The sequence below is a fragment of the Protopterus annectens genome, chromosome 1.part0 (genome assembly GCF_019279795.1).
Source record: "Protopterus annectens isolate FY-2018-M chromosome 1.part0, PAN1.0, whole genome shotgun sequence".
Classification (NCBI taxonomy): Eukaryota; Metazoa; Chordata; order Ceratodontiformes; family Protopteridae; genus Protopterus; species Protopterus annectens.
The window spans coordinates 843,242,338-843,263,507 of NC_056725.1; the positions used below are offsets into that span (position 1 = coordinate 843,242,338).

Sequence of the window (21,170 nt, forward strand, 5' to 3'; positions counted from 1 at the left end):
GAGTGCAAACAGCTATGTTACAGGAGATACATTTGGAAAGAACTAAGCATGTGAACTTGACAAAAAGGATTTCAGGATGGTTATTCAGCCGAATATCTGGGACAAAGGAAAAGGAAAATATTTATACTAATTGCATGAGGAGCTCCAATAGTGATAAAAGAAGGAAAAAATATGATAAGGGCTTATTTGTAGTACTAGGAGGATATTGGCAAGGGAGGAGGATTACATTGGCATATATTTATATTCCACCCAACAGTACTATAATGGAGCTAAAAAATTACTGGAGAAATAATCAGATTTCGGCAGAGAATATTACTTATAGGCGGGGACATAATTTTGACTTGTAACTGTGAGGATGTATCTGGGAGCACTAAAGGAAAAATATAACAAAATGGGGTAGATTTTTGAAGAAATGTGTGAAAATATTTAGCATGGAAGATGTGAATTCAGTAGTAGGAGTTCGGGGTGAATTTACATATTACTCCCCAAGGTACAAAAACTGGACTAGACTATACAGAAATTATATTTCACAGGAACATGTGCATTTAATTCTGAAAATATAACTAGGGAGTGGTATAAAATTAAAGTGGCATTTAAAAATAGGGTGGACATAAATGAAAGAGATATGGTTAAGAAGTAACAAGAATGATTTAAAAGGACTGACAAGGATTAAAGTATTGTATTGAAGAATAGGAGGATCTCACAAAACAAGAGGAGGAGCAATTGCAGAATGCTGAACAGAAAATAAGGGGGTACTTTTATAATATGCATGAGTTTAGAAAGATTGTTGTTAAAAAAAGAAGTTATGTACTTACCATAACATTCCATGTGAGTTGTTCATCTCGTCTTCATTCTTTACTGATGGGTTCAGAGCCGATCCCTCGGCTCTGATAAGGCCAATTGCAAAGCTCGAGGTCTTCAAATAGCTCAAGGCTAAGTCCCTATCCCATGATGCACCTGTGAATTATCTCAGATCTTGTTTGCTGCATATACTAATACCATATATTATTGTTACATTCCTAAAGAAAAGGAAGGGAAGATTTGAGTAACCAGGATGGATCCAGCATCTTGGTCATCTATCAGCCCAGGAGGGGGAAAGAGGGAGGGACGTAAGAATGAAGGTGAGATGAACAACTCACATGGAACATTATGGTAAGTACATAACTTCTTTATGTGAAGTTGTTCCATCTCGCCGCTCATTCTTTACTGATGGGTAGCGTTCCAAGCACCATCAACCTCGGGTGGCTCATGGGAGTATATTTTTCAGGACCGTGGATCCAAAGGGGGCCCTGTCCGAGCCTTGCCAACTTTGTAATGAGTGATAAAGGTATGAGGTTTTGGCCAAGTGGCTGCTGCACAAATGTCAATGGGAAGTCTGGCAGAAAAGGCAGATGATGTAGAAACTGCTCTGGTTGAGTGAGCTTTAATCTTGTGTTGTAAAGGAATATTGGCAGCTGAATATGCAAAGGTGATACAATCAGATAACCATTTAGACAGTGTTGTTTTAGCCACTGGTCTCCCTTTTCTGAAGTCTGAGAAAGAAACAAAAAAAAATGGTCTGATTTCCTGAAATCTTTTGTTCTATCCAAATAAAATCCGAGCTGTCTGTGAACATCAAGTTTGTGCAGCATATACTCTAAATTGTTAGAATGATTGTGGAAGAAAACTGGCAAATCAATAACTTGGCTGAGATTGGTTTCAGTGCAAACCTTGGGCAAGAATGAGGGATTTGTTTTAAGTGAAACTCTGTCAGCATGAAATATCAAATAGGAAGGCTTGATGGATAAAGTCTGAAGTTCTGACACTCTGCAGGCAGAAGTGATAGCTACCAGAAAAATGGTCTTCCAAGACAAAAATATGAGATCACAAGATGAAGCTGGTTCAAATGGCGGAAGAATTATACGTGAGAGCATAAAATTTAGATTCCATGGAGAATAGGGAGATTTCACAGGTGGCCTAATATGAAAAGTCCCTTTAAGAAATGCTTTGGATAACTTGTGAGACATGATATTCAAACCTTCAAATCCAAGATGAAAATTAGAGATAGCAGCCAATTGAACCTGAACTGTTGCTGCTGCAGCTCCTTTATTGAAAATCATAGTCAAGAATTCTAATATGGAAGCCATAGGAGCTTGGTAAGGATCAATATTATTTTTAGTGGCTCATATAGAGGATTTCTTCCATTTGCTTAGATATAGCTTTCTGGTAGAAGATTTATGAGAGGACAAAAGGATCTGTTTTGTCTCAATGGAAAGGTTATGGAACCTGGCTAAGATGGGAACTGGATCAGCCAAGCTGTTAGCTTCAGGGACTGCAAAGAAGGATTAAGATCCCCTGATGGATGTGTCAGAAGGTCTGGAACTGGGTCCGGGATCCAAGGATCCTCCACCAGATGAAGTCGAAGTAAGGGGAATCAAATCTGTCGAGGCCAGTGAGGGGCTATAAGAATGATGGTCCTCCCAGGCATTTTGCTTTCTGTAGAACTTTGGGTATCAATGGGATTGGTGGAAATGCATAGAGGAGACCTGGAGGCCAATTGTGTACGAGTACGTCCCTTGGGGCTTCCCCCAGAGGGGGAATCAGGGCAAAGTAGCTTCTGCATTTTGTGTTCATGTGACTGGCAAAAAGGTCGTAGCAAGGCTTGCCCCACCTGTGAAATATCCTGTCCGCAACTTCTTTCTTGAGGGACCACTCGTGGGGCAACAAGATTGCCCTGCTAAGTTTGTCTGCTATCACATTGGATCTCCCCGGGATGTGCATTGCCAACAGAAAGCGCTGGGTGGAAACAGCCCACTACTAAACTCTGAGAGTCTCTCGACAAAGGGGGTAAGACTTGGTTCCTCCTTGTTTGTTCAAATACCAGACCACTGACATGTTGTCTGTCTGAATCGCAATCGTACCCAGTGGAAGAGAGTCCTGAAAGTACTGCTCTCATCTCTAGGACACTGATATGCAGATGTGTGTCTTGGTCGGTCCATGTGCCTTGGGCAGTCTTTCCCTGAAAATGCCCTCCCACCCTATCAGGGAAGCATCCGTGGTCACAGTGGCTGCTGTAGGGGGTAGCACAAATGGGCGTCCTATTATGACATGAAGTGAGGTCAACCACCACTGAAGGTCCTTCTTGCAAGAATTTGTAATCATTATAGTGTGATTCATGGGTAGCTCTTGGTAAGACCATTGAGTGAACAGCAGCCACTGAAGAACCCACATGTGCATCCGAGCTAGTGGTATGGCTAGAATTGCTGCTGCCATCATGCCTAATACTTTCAGAACTTCTGATGCTGCTGCTTTGTGTTTTGATAACAGGATGCTGACACATTGACGAATGAGAACGACTCTTTCCAATGGAAATCTTAGAGTGGTGGTGGTGGTGGTGTCCAACTCTGCCCCGATAAAAAACATATGCTGTGATGGTGACAAGGCAGATTTTTCTGAGTTGATTGTAATGCCCAAATAATTGCAAAGTGACAGAGTGGACTCTCTGGCCTGAATGAGTTGATGCCTGGTAGTGGCGGTAAGGAGCCAATCATCTAGGTAAAGAAGCACCTGGAATCCTAGATGCCTCAGGTGAGCTGCGACCACTGCCATGCATTTGGTGAACACTCTGGGGGCTGTAGTGAGACCAAAGGGCAGGGCTCGAAACTGGTAGTGACTGGCTCCCAGCTCCGGGCCTCCTCTCAGGAGCACTGGTAGGGCTTTCCAGAGAAATGATCCCTGAAATGATCCCTGTCACCCTGGTGTTGCGGACCCCATCTGCAGCGAGGGCGGCATCTTCCATTATTACCCCCTCCTCTGCCCCTGGAGGGTGGGTTCACCATGTGTGTCCTGAAAGGCTCCTTGGGCTTTTTGGAACCACATTTTTCCTCCCCGTTGACCTTTGGGATAGGGTCGGGGTGGAAAAATGGACCCCGACGGCAGACAAAGTCTTTCTGTCCTGTTCACACCTGGTTAAGGTTTCCCTCACTTTAGGCCCAAAAAGGGACGAGCCATCAAAGGGAGTGTTCATGAAGGATGACTTTGGCTCCGCAAAGGAACACAAGCGCATCCAGGAATGTCTCCTAAGAGCGATTCCTGTACCCGCTGCCCTACTCGTTCCATCAGCTGCATAGGATATGAGACACATGGATGAGTTGACAATAGAATTTAGGGTAGCAGGCTGGGCAGCAACTTTGTCAGAGGCTCCTGCAGCCACTGTACCCTGAAGAGTATCTCCCAACTCCTTAAGGAGATCTCTTTGTAATCTAGTGAAATGGGTTAAGTAGTTCAGTGAACAGAGAGCAAAGGTCATTGAACTGAACATGCACTTCCCATATCTATTCATAATCCTGGAGTCTCTGTTAGGAGGATGGATAGACGAGGAAGTTTCAGACATTTCCTTCTTGGTGGTCCCCCTCACCAAGGCATCAACTGGAACACCTTTAGTTAAATATGTTTTGTCCAGTGGGGCAGAAATAAATTTATTAGGCCTCCTAGGGACAGGCTCCATAGTATCCAGAGACTCCCACGCCCTTCGTGAGACCAGCTGTATCAACTCATTGAAGGGTGGAGTCACCCAAGAGGTGGAGGACTGAGACCCGGAAGCCTTCGGGAGAACTGATTTATCCTCAGTAGGGCTTTTGGACTGCCAGTCACTCGTCTGTCCAAGGACCTCAAGTATCTCAGCGAATGAGATATCCTCAGAGGGGGACCATGGGGACCCTTCTGACTCATCTAAGTTAGTATCCGATGTGAGAGACTCCTGCAGGGTGTCTAGGTGCCTTGCACAATCTCTTCCTGGGAACCTCATCAGTGGGGCCTCTGGTGAGGTCTCGGAAGAGCAGGGGCCACCCACTGGGGCTTCCTGTGGCTCTGGGTCTCTATGCTTGGTCAGGACATGTGATGCAGAAGCAGACATAGGCACTTTTGGGGAGGAGGAGGACAGATTCAAGGTTGAGCATGTCCTGGGAGACATGACTCTCCTCATGGCATCGAAAGCACCTCTGCTCCGATGTGAGGGAGCTGATGGATCCGAGGAAACTGTCGACAACCCCGGCACCGGGACAGTGGGCTCCAAGCCTGAAGTAGGGGTCAAGCTCATCCAAGCAGAGAACCCGAGAGGCAAAGTCAGAACAGACAAATCGGTTCGACTGTCCTCCCTGGACCCAACTAGAGAGTGTCGGCTCCTAGAGTCCTCAATAGGCACCGAGGACATCAGAGTACATGCAGCTGAAGAGACTGGCACAGGCATCGGCTCCAAGGGTTCCACTAACATCAGGTCTGCCTCCTATGGCGCTGAAGGACCAGCATGGCTCGGAGGAGTAATAGTAATAGTCGATGCAATGGTCTTCGGTTCCAAAGCCATTTGGGTCAAAGCTGATATAATTTTGGCTAATGGCGGTGCCGACAACAGCTTCTCTACCACATGATCCAACTCCAGATCTGACAGGCTGATAGAAGATCGAGACGATCATACCGAAGGTGGTACCAACTGGAGAATAGGACTCTTCAGAGCTTCGGAGACCGGTAACAAGACTGGAGACTGAGTCTGAAAGGCAAAGACTGTCAGCTCAGACGGCAGTGGAGCTGAAGTCGATAACTTCTTCGATTTTTTTGAGTTTGAAGTCTTGGAAGACTTTGAAGACCCACTGGAGCCATCCTGGTCACTCAAAGCTTCCTGAAAAGAAGGCTTAAACAAGCCTCTATCGATTAGCTTCCTCTTCCATTCCTGCAGGACCCTAGAGGAGAAGGAATGACAAATGGCACAATTGTCTTGCAAATACAGAGCCCCTAGACAATAAACACAGCTGACGTGGCTGTCTATGACTGACATTTTCTGGCCACACTTTGGGCACTTTTTGAACCCAGATTTGGGGTGTTTACCTTGATCAGCCATAGTAGAGATAGAAAATATTTACTGTTACCACACAAAAAACTACAACAGGAAATTTTCTCAATGGAAAAATACAGGCAAGCCTTAATAAAAGCAGGCTAAACACACACACACACACACACACACACACACACACACACACACACACACACACACACACACACACAAAATGTGATACCACACAAGCAGACTATGCAAAAAAAAAACAGATAGCTGCTGATAAAGGTACAGAAGGCAAGACAGACTACATACAGCTCAGATAAATACAACTATCTAAGAAAAAGTGACAAATGTCACTAAATAACACAGCAAGGCAATAACCTTATCTAAACTACAAAGGTTTACTGTACAAACCTTATAAAAAACTGAAAGGCTAGACAGACCACACCTAAAAGAACTACTACTAACTAAGCCTAAAAGAGGCCAACTAGAAATATAAGAAAAACAGTAAATGGGAAGGGAAAACACACTCAAAGCTATAAGAGCTTTATAAACAATGCTAACTAACTACTATACTAGCTATCAAAAAACTTTAAGAGAAGATTTTTTATGAAAATTTTGCTTATCTGGCCCAAGCTAAATCAGAACCTCCGATCTGTTGCAGCAACAAACTAGATCTCAGGTAATTCACAGGTGCATCATGGGACAGGGACTTGGCCTCGAGCTATTTGAAGACCTCGAGCTTTGCAATTGGCCTTATCGGAGCCAAAGTTCGAACTTATCAGTAAAGAATGAACGGCGAGATAGAACAACTTCACATTAACTGTTTTTGATAATAACTCAAGAGCACAACTCAGGCAACATAAAGTAGAAATGGTTGATGCCAAGCTCAGACAGCTTATAACAAGGAAGATAACCAGATATCCTGTAGAGGTACTAGAAATATTTCAGAAATGTTATCAAAATCTGTATAAAACAAAGAAATGTGGAAATCAAGAAAAGGTACAAATGGAAATGTTTATGGAAATATTAAATATCACCCCATTAACATACAGTATATTAGAAACAAAATTCCAGAATTCCATGCATGGTTATCACATTTTAGACCTGATATAATTGCTGTAACCAAGAAATGGCTTAAGCCATATATAAAAGACACCAAATTTCTCCCTCCAGGTTTCTCCTGTCTTAAGATCAGACAGACCCCATAAAAAGGGGGGAGGAGTTGCACTCCTCTACCCTAATTCCTTTATCATCGTCCCCTACTCAAATCCTGTTCCACAATTCTCTACAGCTGAACTTATCTTAAAACATCTAAAAATGAACGACGTCAAAAGTCTCTGCTTGATTGCCCTATACATCCCACCAGGTAATAATATCACCAGTCTAGAAGAAATCCTAGCCTGGACCTCAAACAATATCCATAACAAACAATAACTTTAGGTGACGTTAAACTGGCTTGATCACGTGACTAAAACTACCAATGTATCCATTAATCTCTATAACTTCACTCAGCTCATCACTAGCATAACCTAACCAAGAAATAACAATAACAGTGGCTCCATTCTCGACTGGATTTTATTTTCCAACCCTAACAAAATTACTTCAGCAGGAACTCTTCCCCTGCAATATTAGTGACCATCAACCTTCCTACATAACATGCAACACCACCTCAGCCTTAAACCACCACCAATATAAATCCACCAGAAACCTAGCTAACTTCAACCTAACAAACTTCAACGATACATTGAGTAAAATTAACTGGAGTACTCTGAAAACCCTACCCTTGGATAAAGGTGTCGAACTATTCAATTTAGCATTTCTAAACATCCTCAATATAATAGTCCTCCTTCGAAACAAGAGAATAAAAACAAATCATGCAATCTGGCTTACTTGAGAAACCAAATAATTTATGACCACTAGAGACAGAATATAGAAAAAAAGGCAGAAAAGTAAAAACCCCATTGAACTCCAGCTCTTTAAACAGCTCCACACACAAGTAAAATGTCTAGTCATAAGGACAGAAAAAAAACAATACTACCTTCATCTCCAAAATGACTGTAACCATAACCCAAAAAGATTTTGGAACTCAAGTTTCTACTCTACTAAACCCTGGCACCAATAGTAACCCTGCCCAAATCCTGAAAAAACTCCTGCTGAACTCGCTTCACTTTTCAATTCCTACTTTACACAGACTATTTCCAAACTACCTTCCTTCTTTCCTCAAACTAGTCATAACAACAACCCAGCAAATCACCTCTCATCAACAAACTCTTCCCCCCAGCTCTTTACTTTCTCTCCTATTCCCACTTCCACTATAACTATGCTCTTACTAAAACTCAAACCCGGTAGTACCATCCCAGATAACTTACCCCCTGAGTACTTACAACTGTCAGCCAAATCTATCAGCTACCCCATTAGTATTCTCATAAATAGATCTATCCAAGAATCCTATGTACCTTCCATCTGGAAAAAAGCCTACAACATACCCTTACATAAAAGCAGCAACAACACAATTATCTCAAATTTCCGCCCTATTGCCATACTCTCCCCATCTCTAAAATAATGGGAAAAAATGCGTTCAAACTCAGCTTACGAACTTTTTACTCCAAAACCAACTGTTATCCACCACTCAGCATGGCTTTTGACCTGGTCATAGCACTATAACTGCTCTCCTATCCTTTTTTAACACTGTTAACCTCAATTGCAATGATGGTAAACTTGTCTCAGTGCTATTCCTAGATCTCTCAAAAGCCTTCAACACTATCTCTCATTCTCTCCTCCTTTCTAAGCTCTCACACCTAGGCATGTCCACTTCTGCTCTTGATTGGTTTACAAACTATCTTACAAACTGACAACAATCTATCAAATGGCTACACTCCTTCTCACCATTTCTTACTACTGCCACTGGAGTCCCCCCAAGGATCTGTCCTGGGACCCCTTCTCTTCAGTCTTTTCAATAACAACTTTCATTCTGCCATCTCCCATGGAGCTACAGTACAATATGTAGATGATTCCACTATCATTTGCACTGGCCCCTCCGAAACAGAACTTCTGACCATGACCCAAAACACTTTCTCCACTACAGAAATTTGGATGACCAATAACCAACTTGCCCTTAACCCCAACAAAACCAAGCTCCTCATCTTTACTCCCCCAAAAAACACCACCCTTAATAAATCAAACTTTATCATCTACTCATCTAACAAAACCGCCACAGAGGTTTGTCCCCCATACATAGTTACTTGGTGTTACTGTAGATGATAACGTAACTTTCGACCACCACATCCATAATATTAAAAAAAAAAACATCAAAAACTCAGTACCCTTTACAGACAAACACTTTTTAAATTACTCCACTCAAAAAAACTTGCCCAAACCTTTCTCCTACCCTCTCTCCTCTATGGTGCCTCCATTCTTACAAACATCCAGTTCTGCTTAAAAAAATAAGATGGATACCTGTTACAACAAAATTGTTAAATTTGTGACATGTGTTAAATATTCTTCCCATCACTGCCGCTCTTTACAGTCCCTGAACTGGCTTGAACTCCCACAGCACCTTGCATGCATACAACTATCTACATCACACAAACTTATATACAAACCCCTGGAATGCCCAGCCCTCACCCCTTCTAACTCTCTTATCTACCAAACTGGCATCTCAGATCTGAAAATCAATCTCTTACCCAAGGAAGTAGACCAAAACTCCCTGCAGGTCAGTATATCTACTCATTCACTGTAGCCAAACTGTGGAACGCTCTCCCATCTCGACTTCGAACCATTAAGTGGCCCTTATTCAAAAAGTCTTTACATCAATATCTCTCTTCTCAATGGCTCTGCCCATGTACTATCTCCAACTCCTCAATAACCTGATTTCCTGATATACCCTTTCTACCCAATACTCAGCTTTTTTCCCTTCTTAATGTGTCACCCTTGGAAATCTATCTATATCCAATTTTGCCTCACATGGCACATGAAAATTAGTGTGGTTAGCTACTCTTGTTTATGTATACTACATAAAGTACTCTGAATAGTCCATCTGTTTAAAATGTATTATATCACTGTAAATGTGTATGGCTTATCTGTATTCTCTGTTAAATTCTACACACGATATCCTGCTATTAACCAAAGTTTATTTACTAACTACTAGCCATCTGATTGTACAATGTTCCAAGTTATTCTTCTGTTTGATACACTTTCTGCAACTTAGTTATATTTTTGAAACTCTGTTTATCATATTTCTCGTATCTTGTATTCTGTTATGGAGCTTTTCTCCCCGGACCTCCACTGAAAGTGGGCTCATTTCAGCCCAGTGGACTTTCCCAGTCAACAAAAACAAATAAATAAGTAAAATAAGTAAAAATATGCCAAGGTTAGAGGTAGATGAGGCTCAATTAATAACAGTTAAGATAGGAGGAGAAGAGATGAAAATGGTGATGTATAACCAATCTATAGGAAAGTCCCAAGGAATAGATGGTATTCCTGTGGAACTTTGAAAGCTAGGAGGAAAGAAAAGTACAGTTTTGTACCTACCATAAATGTAGATGTTCGAGTGCTAATACAGCTGCAGTAATCACAGATGGGTTTTCTGCCGTCAGGCGGGTCCTCGGTCGGCTGAATTCCAAAGTCTAGGTCCGGCGTTGGTTGTTGTCGCTTTCTCTCCTGACGTCAGTGAGGCAGGGGTATATAAGACACAGCCAACGCCATTTTCTTCAGTCTTTCTTGCCCCAGATGTCAGGTGCCCCCAGAAGGAAGGCAATACATAAATTATATTTATATACATGCAATGCAATATAATCAAAAATCAGTAGTTGCAAGCAAATATACCATAGAAGGATAACCCAATCAGGTTGTATGAAAAGGGGTTAGGCCCTAGGCTTTTACCAAGAGGAGAAGGAGGGAGGGAAAACTGTACTGCAGCTGTATTAGCACTCGAACATCTACATTTATGGTAGGTACAAAACTGTACTATATTCATCGTGCATACAGCTGCAGTAATCACAGATGGGTAGAATCCCAAAGCTACGCACAGGGTGGTAGGCACTAGGTGGAACTTCGATGAGCCAGAATGCCCTGCAACACAGCAGTGGTAAAGCCTGCTCTAGTTTTGGAATATAAAGGCAGGTGGTAGTGTTTTGTGAAGGTATGCACAGAACTCCAAGTGGCTGCCTCCAAAATATCTTTGGTAGGAACTCCTCTGAGGAAGGCTGTAGAGGTAGCTGTGGCCTTGGTGGAGTGGGATCTGATGCCTGTAGGGACAGATTTTCCATGATAGGAATAACAAAACCGTATGCAGTGGCCTATCCATTTTGAAATTGTCTGTTTGGTAACTGGCTTCCCTTGAGTCCCTACAGCATAGGACACAAAATGTTGTTCTGATTTCCTGAAGGGCTTTGTTCTGTCCAAATAATAATGTAGCTGCCTATGGATGTCTAAGGAGTGTAGCAGCCTTTCCCCTTTGTTTTGAGGATTGGGGTAAAAGGTAGGTAAGTGTATGGCTTGATTTAAAGCTACCCTGGATACCACTTTAGGCATAAATGACGGGTTGGTTCGAAGGGAAACCCTGTCCTGATGGAAGATGAGAAAGGGCTGCACAGCCATGAAGGCTTGTAGTTCCGAAACCCTACGAGCTGAGGTAATGGCCAGAAGGAAAGCTGTTTTCCAGGACAAATATTGCAAATCTGTTGAGGCAGCTGGTTCAAAGGGAGGCAATGTTAATTTTTCTAGAATGTAATTAAGATCCCAGGCTGGTATTGGTTGTTTCCTTGGTGGTCTTATATTCTTAGCCCCTCTGAGGAACTGTCTTAAGAGTGGGTGAGAGAATAAGGGTGGATCCGTGTTGAATTCTGCAGAAATGGCTGAGGCATGGATTTTTATGGAGGAAAATGAAAGTCCACTGTTCAGCAGCTCAGCTAGATACTGTAATACCTGAGGCAAATTCAGTTTTCTAGGGTCCTGGCCTTTTTTCTCATTCCAAGAGCAAAACCGTTTCCATTTTGCGGAGTAAGCCTTTCTAGTAGATGGCCTTCTGGCCTCCAAAATGACATCCTGCACCTCTTTGGGGAGTAGGGTCTGTTGTGGTGTTAAGGAATTTTCCATGCAGCGAGAATGAGTGTTTTCAGCTGACTGTGAAGAGTTTTGTAGCTGTGCTGAGTCAGCAGAAGAGGCATTAGAGGTAGGGACCATGTAGGAGTATGTGTTAGGCTCCTCAGGAGTGGGTACCAGTGTTGCCTTGGCCAGTCTGGAGCAATCAGTATCATCTTCGGTCTGTCTGCTCTTGCTTTCAAGAGCACCTTGGGCAGAAGAGGCAGAGGAGGGAAAGCGTAAACTGTCCATGCTGTCCAACTGAATGAAAGTAAGTCCACTCTCCAGGCCTTTGGATGAAAGGTTCTTGAACAAAACTTTTCCAATTGATAATTCCTGTGGGAGGCAAAGAGATCTATGTCTGGCCTCCCCCATGCTTGGATTATCTTTGTAAACACTTGAGGATGCAACTTCCATTCGTGTGGATCTGTCATATTTCTGCTTAGATTGTCTGCCAGCGTGTTTTCCAAACCTGGCAAGTACTGTGCTTGAAGTTCGATTTGCCATTCCAGAGCCAAGTTCCAAAGTGTCATGGCTAGTCTGCACAGGGGGTATGAATGTGTTCCTCCTTGTTTGTTTATGTACCACATTAGTGTGGTGTTGTCTGTTCTTAACAATAATTGTACTGGATGCAGGAGGTCCTTGAAAGCTGTAATTGCATTTATCACTGCTAGCATTTCTTTTTGATTGATGTGAAGGTGCTTTTCCTTTTGGGACCATTTGCCCTGAATGCACCTGTCTGTCATGTGCACCCCCCAGGCGTAATCTGAGGCGCCTGTTGTGATGACTTGATTTGCTTGATGCTTGCAGAATGGGAGACCTGTGTTTGTTTGACATGCTTGGGCCCACCATAGAAATTCCTTTTGCAAACATGGAATTATTGGTATTATTGTTTCCAAACTGTGGCTGTGTTGAGACCATAGGTTTTTTAGGTACCATTGAAGTTTCCTCATATTCAACTTTGCACATGGGATTAAAAGAATGCAAGATGCCATGAAGCCCAGAGCCTGCAGGATTTTCCTTGCAGTAAGCCTGGTACATTTTGCTAGTATTTTGAAGTACTGAGTTAGTTGCCCCTGTTTTTCTGGCATAAGATAGGCCATCTGGGTGTTTGTGTCCAAGTTGGCACCCAGGAAAGTTATTTTCTGAGATGGTGTTAGCCTGGATTTCTATTTGTTGATTGTGTATCCCAGAGAATGCAGTAACCGTGTTACATAAGCCAGATGTTCCAGAAGTATGTGCTTGCTGTCCGCTTGGATCAGGCAGTCGTCCAAATAAGGGTAAATTTGTATCCCTTGAAGTCTGCAGTAGGCAATTACTGATGCCAGGCATTTCGTGAATACTCTGGGCACAGTAGATAAGCCAAAGGGCAATGCAGAGAATTGATAGTGGATTGAACCTGCAAGAAATCTGAGGTATCTTCTGCAGCTTTGTCTGATTGGGACATGCAGGTATGCCTCCTTGAGGTCCAATGTTACCAGCCAAAACTCCTTGCCCAGCATGGGAAGAAGCTGCTGTAATGTGAGCATCTTGAATTTTGGTACGAGCAAGAATGTGTTTAGGATGGATAAGTCCAAAATGGGTCTCCAGTTGGTTCCTTTCCTTGGTACCAGAAATAGTCTGGAATAAAAACCTTGACCTTGTTCGTGAGTAGGTACCTCTTGAATAGCTCTCATGTCTATGAGCTTTGAAATTTGTAGTTGTGCCTCTGCCCTTTGATTGTGTGGCAGGTTTGGCATGCCTCTCATTTTGGAAGAGTGTGGAAATGAAATCTGTAGCCTCTGTTTATAACGTCCAGGATCCATTTGTCTGTTGTGACAATATGCCAATTTCTTGTAAATAATGCCAGCTTTCCTCCCAAAGGGTGCTGCCAGCTGAGACTTGCTTGGCATGGAAAGGAGGGAGTCATTGGGTTTGTTTCCTGTATTGTTGTGCACTGTCTTCGCCACCTCTTGGTGCTGGAGTTTGCCATTGCCTGCCTCTATATGATCCTTGTGATTGTCCTCTGCCCCTTGTGCGCCTGTATCTACCTCTTTGGGGCTTGTCCGTGGCTGGAAAGGACCAGTTTTTAGAAGGCCAATTTCTGCTAAAACGTGGTGGTTGAACCTGTAGAAAAGCTTTGACAGTTTGCATAGATTTGGCTTTTTCTTCCATTTTCCGTAATATCTCCTCAGCATTAGTACCAAACAGCACATCCTTTTGTAATGGAGCATCTAGAAGTTTAGCTTTCACATGATCAGGCAAGCTTTGTTCCCTAACCCAGGCATGTCTACGAATGACTGATCCTGTAACAGCAGCTCTACTTGAGGCCTCTAGGGCATCATAGCCACATTGTAAGGTGTGTTTACCCACTTGTTCTGCACTATGCATCATATCCTGCAACTCCTTCAAATCTGGTTGTTCAGGTTGAGACATTTTATTTCTTAATTGTGATAACAGAAACTGCTGATATTTAAGCATATGAAACTGACAATTTAAGGCCCTCATGGCTAGGGTTGCCGAGGTATATACCTTTTTTCCCCACCTTTCTAAGGATCTTGACTCTCTTTCGGAAGGTAGTGGATTCTTAGCAGTAGAGGCCTTCATTCCCTTGGGGCCTTGAGAAATGGTTTCAGGGTCAGCATTATGGCTTTTGTAGAGAAATTGGTGAGAGTTAGGAACTCTGTAGTACCTATCAGGCTTGACTGGGGCAGGAGGCAGGGAATCCGGATTAAGGCAAGCCTCCGAATAAACATCATCAAGTATGTCCAAGACAGGAGGTATCGCCAGAGGTCTGTGTTGAGGTAACAAAAGAAATTCCCTAAGTCTTTTCTTGGAATCAGAAAAGTCTTGGCCTTCCCAATGGAAGTGTTCCCTCAAAGTGTGCAAGGTTTCCCCAAAGAAAAAATCCTCAGGAGGAGATACAGAAGGAATGGACTGCTCTGCATCAGAATCTTCAAAAGGGGAGTAAGAGTGTTCCTCTACATCAGAATGTTCTGAAAAAATGAAGCCCTGATCAGAAGAGGGTGAATCTTCCTCCACTCTGGGTCTCTTGTCTGGAGGGGGTTGGGAACCCCTGATAAGAGTAATTAAATCCTCAGCCATTTTAAGCATCTGCTTTTTAGGCATGGGGCCTGGAGATGGGCCCTGTGCAACAGGCCTCTTGGGATGCCTGGCTGATTTGGATTTAGTAAAGGCCTTAATGGAAAAGGAAGATGAGGGTCTAAAGACACCATGGGTGGAAGTGGACCTGTCCACATTAGGAGGCTCAACACTCACAGTGGCTTCGGTGGTTGTAGTCTGGGTAAGGGCCGAGGTACCTGTGGTCTCGGTTACAGAAGACACCGCCAAAGAAGTGTCGTCGGTAGTCAGGGACTGCATAGGCGTCTCGCTGAGAACCGGACCACGACCACGTGTAGCCGGTTTTAGCGTGGTGTCAGTGGGAACCGTGGACCTCGCGTGTCGGTCCTTGTCCTTGCATTTTTTGAACAAAACGGTAGTCGGAGTCTCCGACGACATTTTATAATCAAAGGCTTTATCAAAAAAGTGTTGGGCGAACTCCGCCCGATGCTTAATAGTGCGTTTATTGAAAGTAGCGCAAAAGCGACAGCCCGAGACGTCGTGGTCTGGGCCTAAATAAGGTATGCAGAGGGAATGGAAATCCTTATGCGGTATTTGCTTCCCACAAGAAATACAATTGTTAACTTTTTCTGACATCGGTCTGAGGCAAGAAAAGTTTCCCCAACGGGGTACTTAGCTTTAACGAAGACTTCGGTTTCCAATTTTTCGTAAATTCAGGAGCTGGCCGACCGGCACTTGCGAACTGCTTCTGCTTCGGGCACCGCACAGCAAAAAAGACTGAAGAAAATGGCGTCGGCTGTGTCTTATATACCCCTGCCTCACTGACATCAGGAGAGAAAGCGACAACACCCGACACCGGACCTAGACTTTGGAATTTGGCCGACCGAGGACCCGCCTGACGGCAGAAAACCCATCTGTGATTACTGCAGCTGTATGCACGATGAACATCTGATAAAAATCTGGAAGGTTTTGCTTAACAGTATTTTAAAAGAAGGAGAAGCACCAACATCCTAGAAGAAAGCAGAGGTGGCTGCAATACCTAAAGGTGGTAAAGACCAATCAGATCCAGCTTCATATAGGCCCATTTCAATTTTAAATCATGATTACAAAGTGTTTATGTCTATAATGGCTAAAAGAATGGCAAAAGTGATGTCGAAATTGACAGATTTGGATCAATGTGGTTTTGTAGAAGGGAGGCAAAACATTTGATATTAACAGGACAATGATGATCCATAGGGAAGCAGAATGTAAGAAAATACCACTGCTGTTGGTGGGTCTTGATACAGCGAAAGCATCTGAAGGAGTAAGCTGGGATTTTATGAGTACGGCAATGGAAGCTTTTGCGTTCCCTGATAAAATGAGGTTGATTAGGAGGATATATGAGGGATCAGAGAAAAGAATTAAAGTGGGTGGTTTCTTTTTGAGCAGAAGAACCAGGCAGATGTGTCCTCATTCCCCTTTATTTAACCCAAATCAGAACCATTGGCAAAGAAAATAATGGACTCAGAAATTCAAGGATATAATTGGTAAGGTAGTCAAGAAAAGCTGGCTGTATTTGCAGATATTATTATTTTATACCTGATAAAATCAGAAAAGAAAATGTCAGTGTTGTGGAACACTTTGAGACAGTTTCATATCTTTTCAGGATTCAAAATCAGTGAAGATAAAACAAAGGCAATAGTTGTAATCTATGTACCCAGATTGGTTCAGCAATACCCATATATATGGGGATATGATAAAATGAAGTACATAGGAGTAGGGATTAAAATGATTCTGTTATGGCAGCTAAGGATATGTGGAAACAGACTAAACAAAAGATAATACAAAAACTCAGAAATTGGAAGCTTGTATTTATGGCAGTGAAAATGTTCTTAGTTCCTTTAGTTTTATACACAGGTCAGCCATATTTTTATCAACCAGAGAAGTTGTGAATAGCAATTGCTAAAGAGCCGAATGAGTTTTTTCTGGGAGGGGACAACAGGAAGAGTCAAGTGGAATAAACTGATCCTTTCAATATAACAAGATGGTTTGGGATTACCTGATCTGAAGGGGTCTTTCTGAGCTACACAGTTAAGGCTCCTATACATAGCCGATGTAAACAGCTATAATCAAAGTGGAAAAGGATGATCAGAAAACAAAAGGGAAGCTCAAGAAATAAGGACAGACTGGGATTTTGGATGCAGATCTTTAAGGAGAATAACAACAACCATACATAATATTATATGCATAAAATAACAATGTATTCTAAGAACTAAGCCAACATGGGAGTGGTGAAAGGTGATTCTTCCAGTAGGGATGACTGCAATTAGGAATACAGACAGTAGGCAAGAGGAGATGAATTTACTGGAGAAAACTGGCAAAGGAACCAAGGGAATAGGAGCAAATAATTAGAAAGGGAAAGGTAATAGAATGGGAAGAGGCCAAGAATTTATTTGGACTTCAGGGTAGATGTTGCCTTCCCTATCAAGGATTGATATCAGAATATAGGGAAAGAGAAATAAACAGCTGGATCTTTAGTGAAAGACCAGCAATGGTAGAGTTTACAGTAGACTAGAATAGAAGTTGCTGTTAAGAAGGGATAATTAATAAAGCATGTAAAATATTGCATAAGTATAAGAATCAATCAGAGGAGGTTAGAAAGGATTAGGAAGACAGACTAGATAAGCAATTCACAAAAAACAATGCGGGATATTTGTACGACTCCCAAATATGTGACAAAGTCTAGAAGATTTACAATCTTTGCTTGGAAGCGTTTATATGGTTATTTTTATACACAAATAAACACCAAAGAATTTTTCCTCAGGCAGATAGCACTATAACTGCTCTCCTATCCTTTTTGATCACTGTCAACCTTAATGATGGTAAACTTGTCTCAGCGCTATTCCTAGATCTCTCAAAAGCCTTCAACACTATCTCTCATTCTCTCTTCCTTTCTAAGCTCTCACAACTGGGAATATGTTAATATGGTTTGTTTTCTTTTATAGTTTGCCTATGTCATAACTGATAATTCAATAAAGGTGTTAAAATGTTTTGCCCTGTCCCTCCTAATTCCTAGTAAAACTGGCAATTTTGAGAGAAAAGGTGGAGGATTACACCTAAATAAATGAGAACAAATGGATTTACAGTGGCTGTAACTGTTTGGTGGGAATTATCTGGATGAAAGTAACTGATCCTCAACACTTTCTCAGTTTAAAAGAATTTTTCAAAGGGATAAAATACATCACAGAATACCAAGACCATCAGAGCTTCTAGAAAGTGTGTCAGTGTGTGTGTGTGTGTGTGGGGGGGGTCTAGTGACCCCCAAAACACATCAAGCCTGCAGAATTAGATTTTGACATGGGCTTAGTAGTGGCCTTTGCCCTGAACCCCACCTAATTTAAAACCAGCCTTGCTCAAATGTGTATAGAGAAGTTTGCTATAGCTTGTGGGGGCTGGGATGATGTTATTATATCTTTAACTTTCCTCCCAAACCTCAAAGTTCATATCTTATGTTGGGCTGGGGACAGTGGGGTCATTATTTCTTTAATTTTCTTTGAACACTTTAGAAGAGTACAGAGAGGGTCAAAAAGCTTGTTCAGGAGCAGTGTACTGTCTAAAAGTCAGTTAGAAACATTACTTAATTTTTGTATTAATTTTCCTCACGATCAATCATCAGATGCGTATGCAGGTGGCTATCATTTGGAGAAGGATAAAGAAACATTGTGTTTATTTAAGTCTGGCAGCGAATATGTTGTATTTGTTTTTTCAGTTTTGTCCAAGTGTTTCATCAAAAGAGTGCAAAAAAGGTGGCTGTCTTTTGCGGGTAAAAGTGGGACGGTACGCTGTATACACATATGACTGCAGTGACTTGAAATATATGACTGAGGTCATTTACTCCCTAATTTTCATGTAAATTTAACACTAGATGGGGGATACACAGAAAATGTCTACCTTTTTAAAGGTGGCATAGGGAGACAGGTACTATTTTCAGATATGATTATGTATCATCACAAGCACTTATCTTTTATGTTTATTTTGCACTGCTATCTAGTTAACTTTGAGAATTAAGCCTTGGATGCAACTTATTTTTGTCCTTAAAATAAAAAAGTATGATTAAGTTTCTCTTTATGTGTAATTTTTGTTCAGGTCATCATTGAATCAAAAGGTTGGAAAAAGCTGTTGCAGGGATTCAAGGTTATTACAGTGTAGCATTGGTCAATTATAAAGTAAAGGATTCAGGGAAAACCAAAGTTGAGGAAGAAGACTGAATTTCTTTCTTTAGTTATGATTTTTGTTTAGGCCATCACTGGATACAAAAGTTGTTTAAAAAAATGTAAAATGCACCTCATAGCATTTAGAATCCCCAAGGCTTATGAATGCTTTGCAGCCCCAAGACCTCCACCTTAATGTAGTTATTTTCATCCCAGTTACTGCAGTATAGCCTTGGTCAGTTAGGGTGCATTATAAAGATTCAGGGAAAAACAAGTTGAAAAGCAATACTGAATTTCTTACCTTAATTCCGAGTTTTGTTCAGGCCATTACTGGATATAAATCTTGTAAAAAAATGTAAAATGCTGCTCAGAAAAGCATCTAGAAACACCTATGGCTCCTTGCAGCCACTGGGCCCCAGCTTAATGTAGTTCTCTCCTACATAGTTATCAGACAGTAGTCTTCCCTACTTAAAATGCATTGAATGAATGAATGAACGCAGGAAGAAAATGAAGAGTAACAATCTGTGAGAGAGGAATAAATACAATCTGGATGTTGTAGGTAGCCCAGGATAAGGAGGCACTGGGTGGTGCGTGTGTTGCTGTGGGTTACAGTGCAACTCTTTCATCTAGACCATGAGTTGACCTAAAGCCTGCCCTGTTAAGTCACAGAATAGGCTCTTGTTCCCTTGAGATCTTAGAATAAATAAGCAGATAATCAAAGAATGCATTAACAAAATCCTTTATACAAAAGAAATATACCCAACAAATAGACATAAGCAGTGATATGTGTTTTTATGTGAAAAAGAACTGATTCACTTCTAGTATCGGTATATATAATCCTGGCTACTGTTATGGTGTTGAAAGGTTGTCTCTGAACCTGTGAATGTGACATTCTCAAAGACATAGCTCAGACAGACCTTTGAATAATTAGCTAATACTGTATACTAAGCAACTTAAATTAATCGGACACAATTAAAGTGCAGTCTCCTTTAATGTACCTGAAAGTGGATCTTTGATTTTTGACTGCCTGAACTGCTAAATTGCCTTCCTGGCAGGGAAACCATGGAGAAAGGAGACTTCTGGTCTGGAGAAGGCAGCTGCAACACTGACAAGGGCAACACTGAGGAGATTTGAGCCCTTAGTGGGGGAGGGCACTGACTGACTGGCCAGAAAAATGGAGTTAAGGAAATTTAAGAAATGGTGTGCATATTTGTTACTTGTATATAGCAGTTAAAATCAGGGTAGTTGAAATTGCCTACAATAATTCGAGTTTATTTCAATCCCTAAGGCCTTTAGTTGGTGTATAGGCAAGCTGGAGTACTGAGGAAATGGCAAAATCAAAGCAAGGCTAGACGTGAATGCTGTAAGGACATTTAGTGTTGTAGAATAAACAATAAGCAAAACAGACTACTTTTAAATCCAAGGAACATAAATGTAGAAAGGAGTTACCCATCTTAATAAAACAATACAAAACTATGATTGTACTGAAGTCATACTGGAAGCTATCATCAAGCTTCACAATGTAATCATAAGTTTGATTCCCTCACTCATCATTTGCCTGCTGTGCAACTCTGAGTAAATCACATACCCAGGCAATTCTTTGATCTCCCATGAAAAGAAGCAACTGTGTCATGAATTACAAAATATAAACACATTATGATGATAACCCCAAACAATACATTACATTGAGCAGAAAATCAGTTTATTTCCTTACTTGGAGGAGGAGGTCTTTGAGGCGGCTTTGGCCTGTTTGGAAGTGACAGTGATCTGTTGGGAGAATGGGGACAGATTTCTTTAACAGCAGTCATCTCCTGCTTCAAGGAACTCACATCAAAATTATCTAGAAAGATGAAATACATCAGCAATTAGAAGTAAAAGTGGTACAGCAGTACAAGGTAAGAATTAACAATATCCCCTTGACACAAAAATGTTTCATTAAACTTTCAACATGTAAGGAACGCTTAGTGAAGTACGTTGTGCAACTATCTGTATGTCTGACAATTTATTACAATTTCATTGTTCGGTTT

General features: G+C 41.8%; 1 protein-coding gene across 1 annotated transcript in view; it reads right to left on the minus strand.

The window, feature by feature from the left end:
* The window catches only part of SYNJ2 (synaptojanin 2), a 1,514,156-nt gene that overhangs the window by 139,113 nt on the left and 1,353,873 nt on the right, over positions 1–21,170 (minus strand). Inside the window, exon 24 of the mRNA XM_044063657.1 lies at positions 20,858–20,983. Coding sequence (XP_043919592.1) covers positions 20,858–20,983 — 126 coding nt within the window. The remainder of the gene's footprint in view (positions 1–20,857; positions 20,984–21,170) is intronic.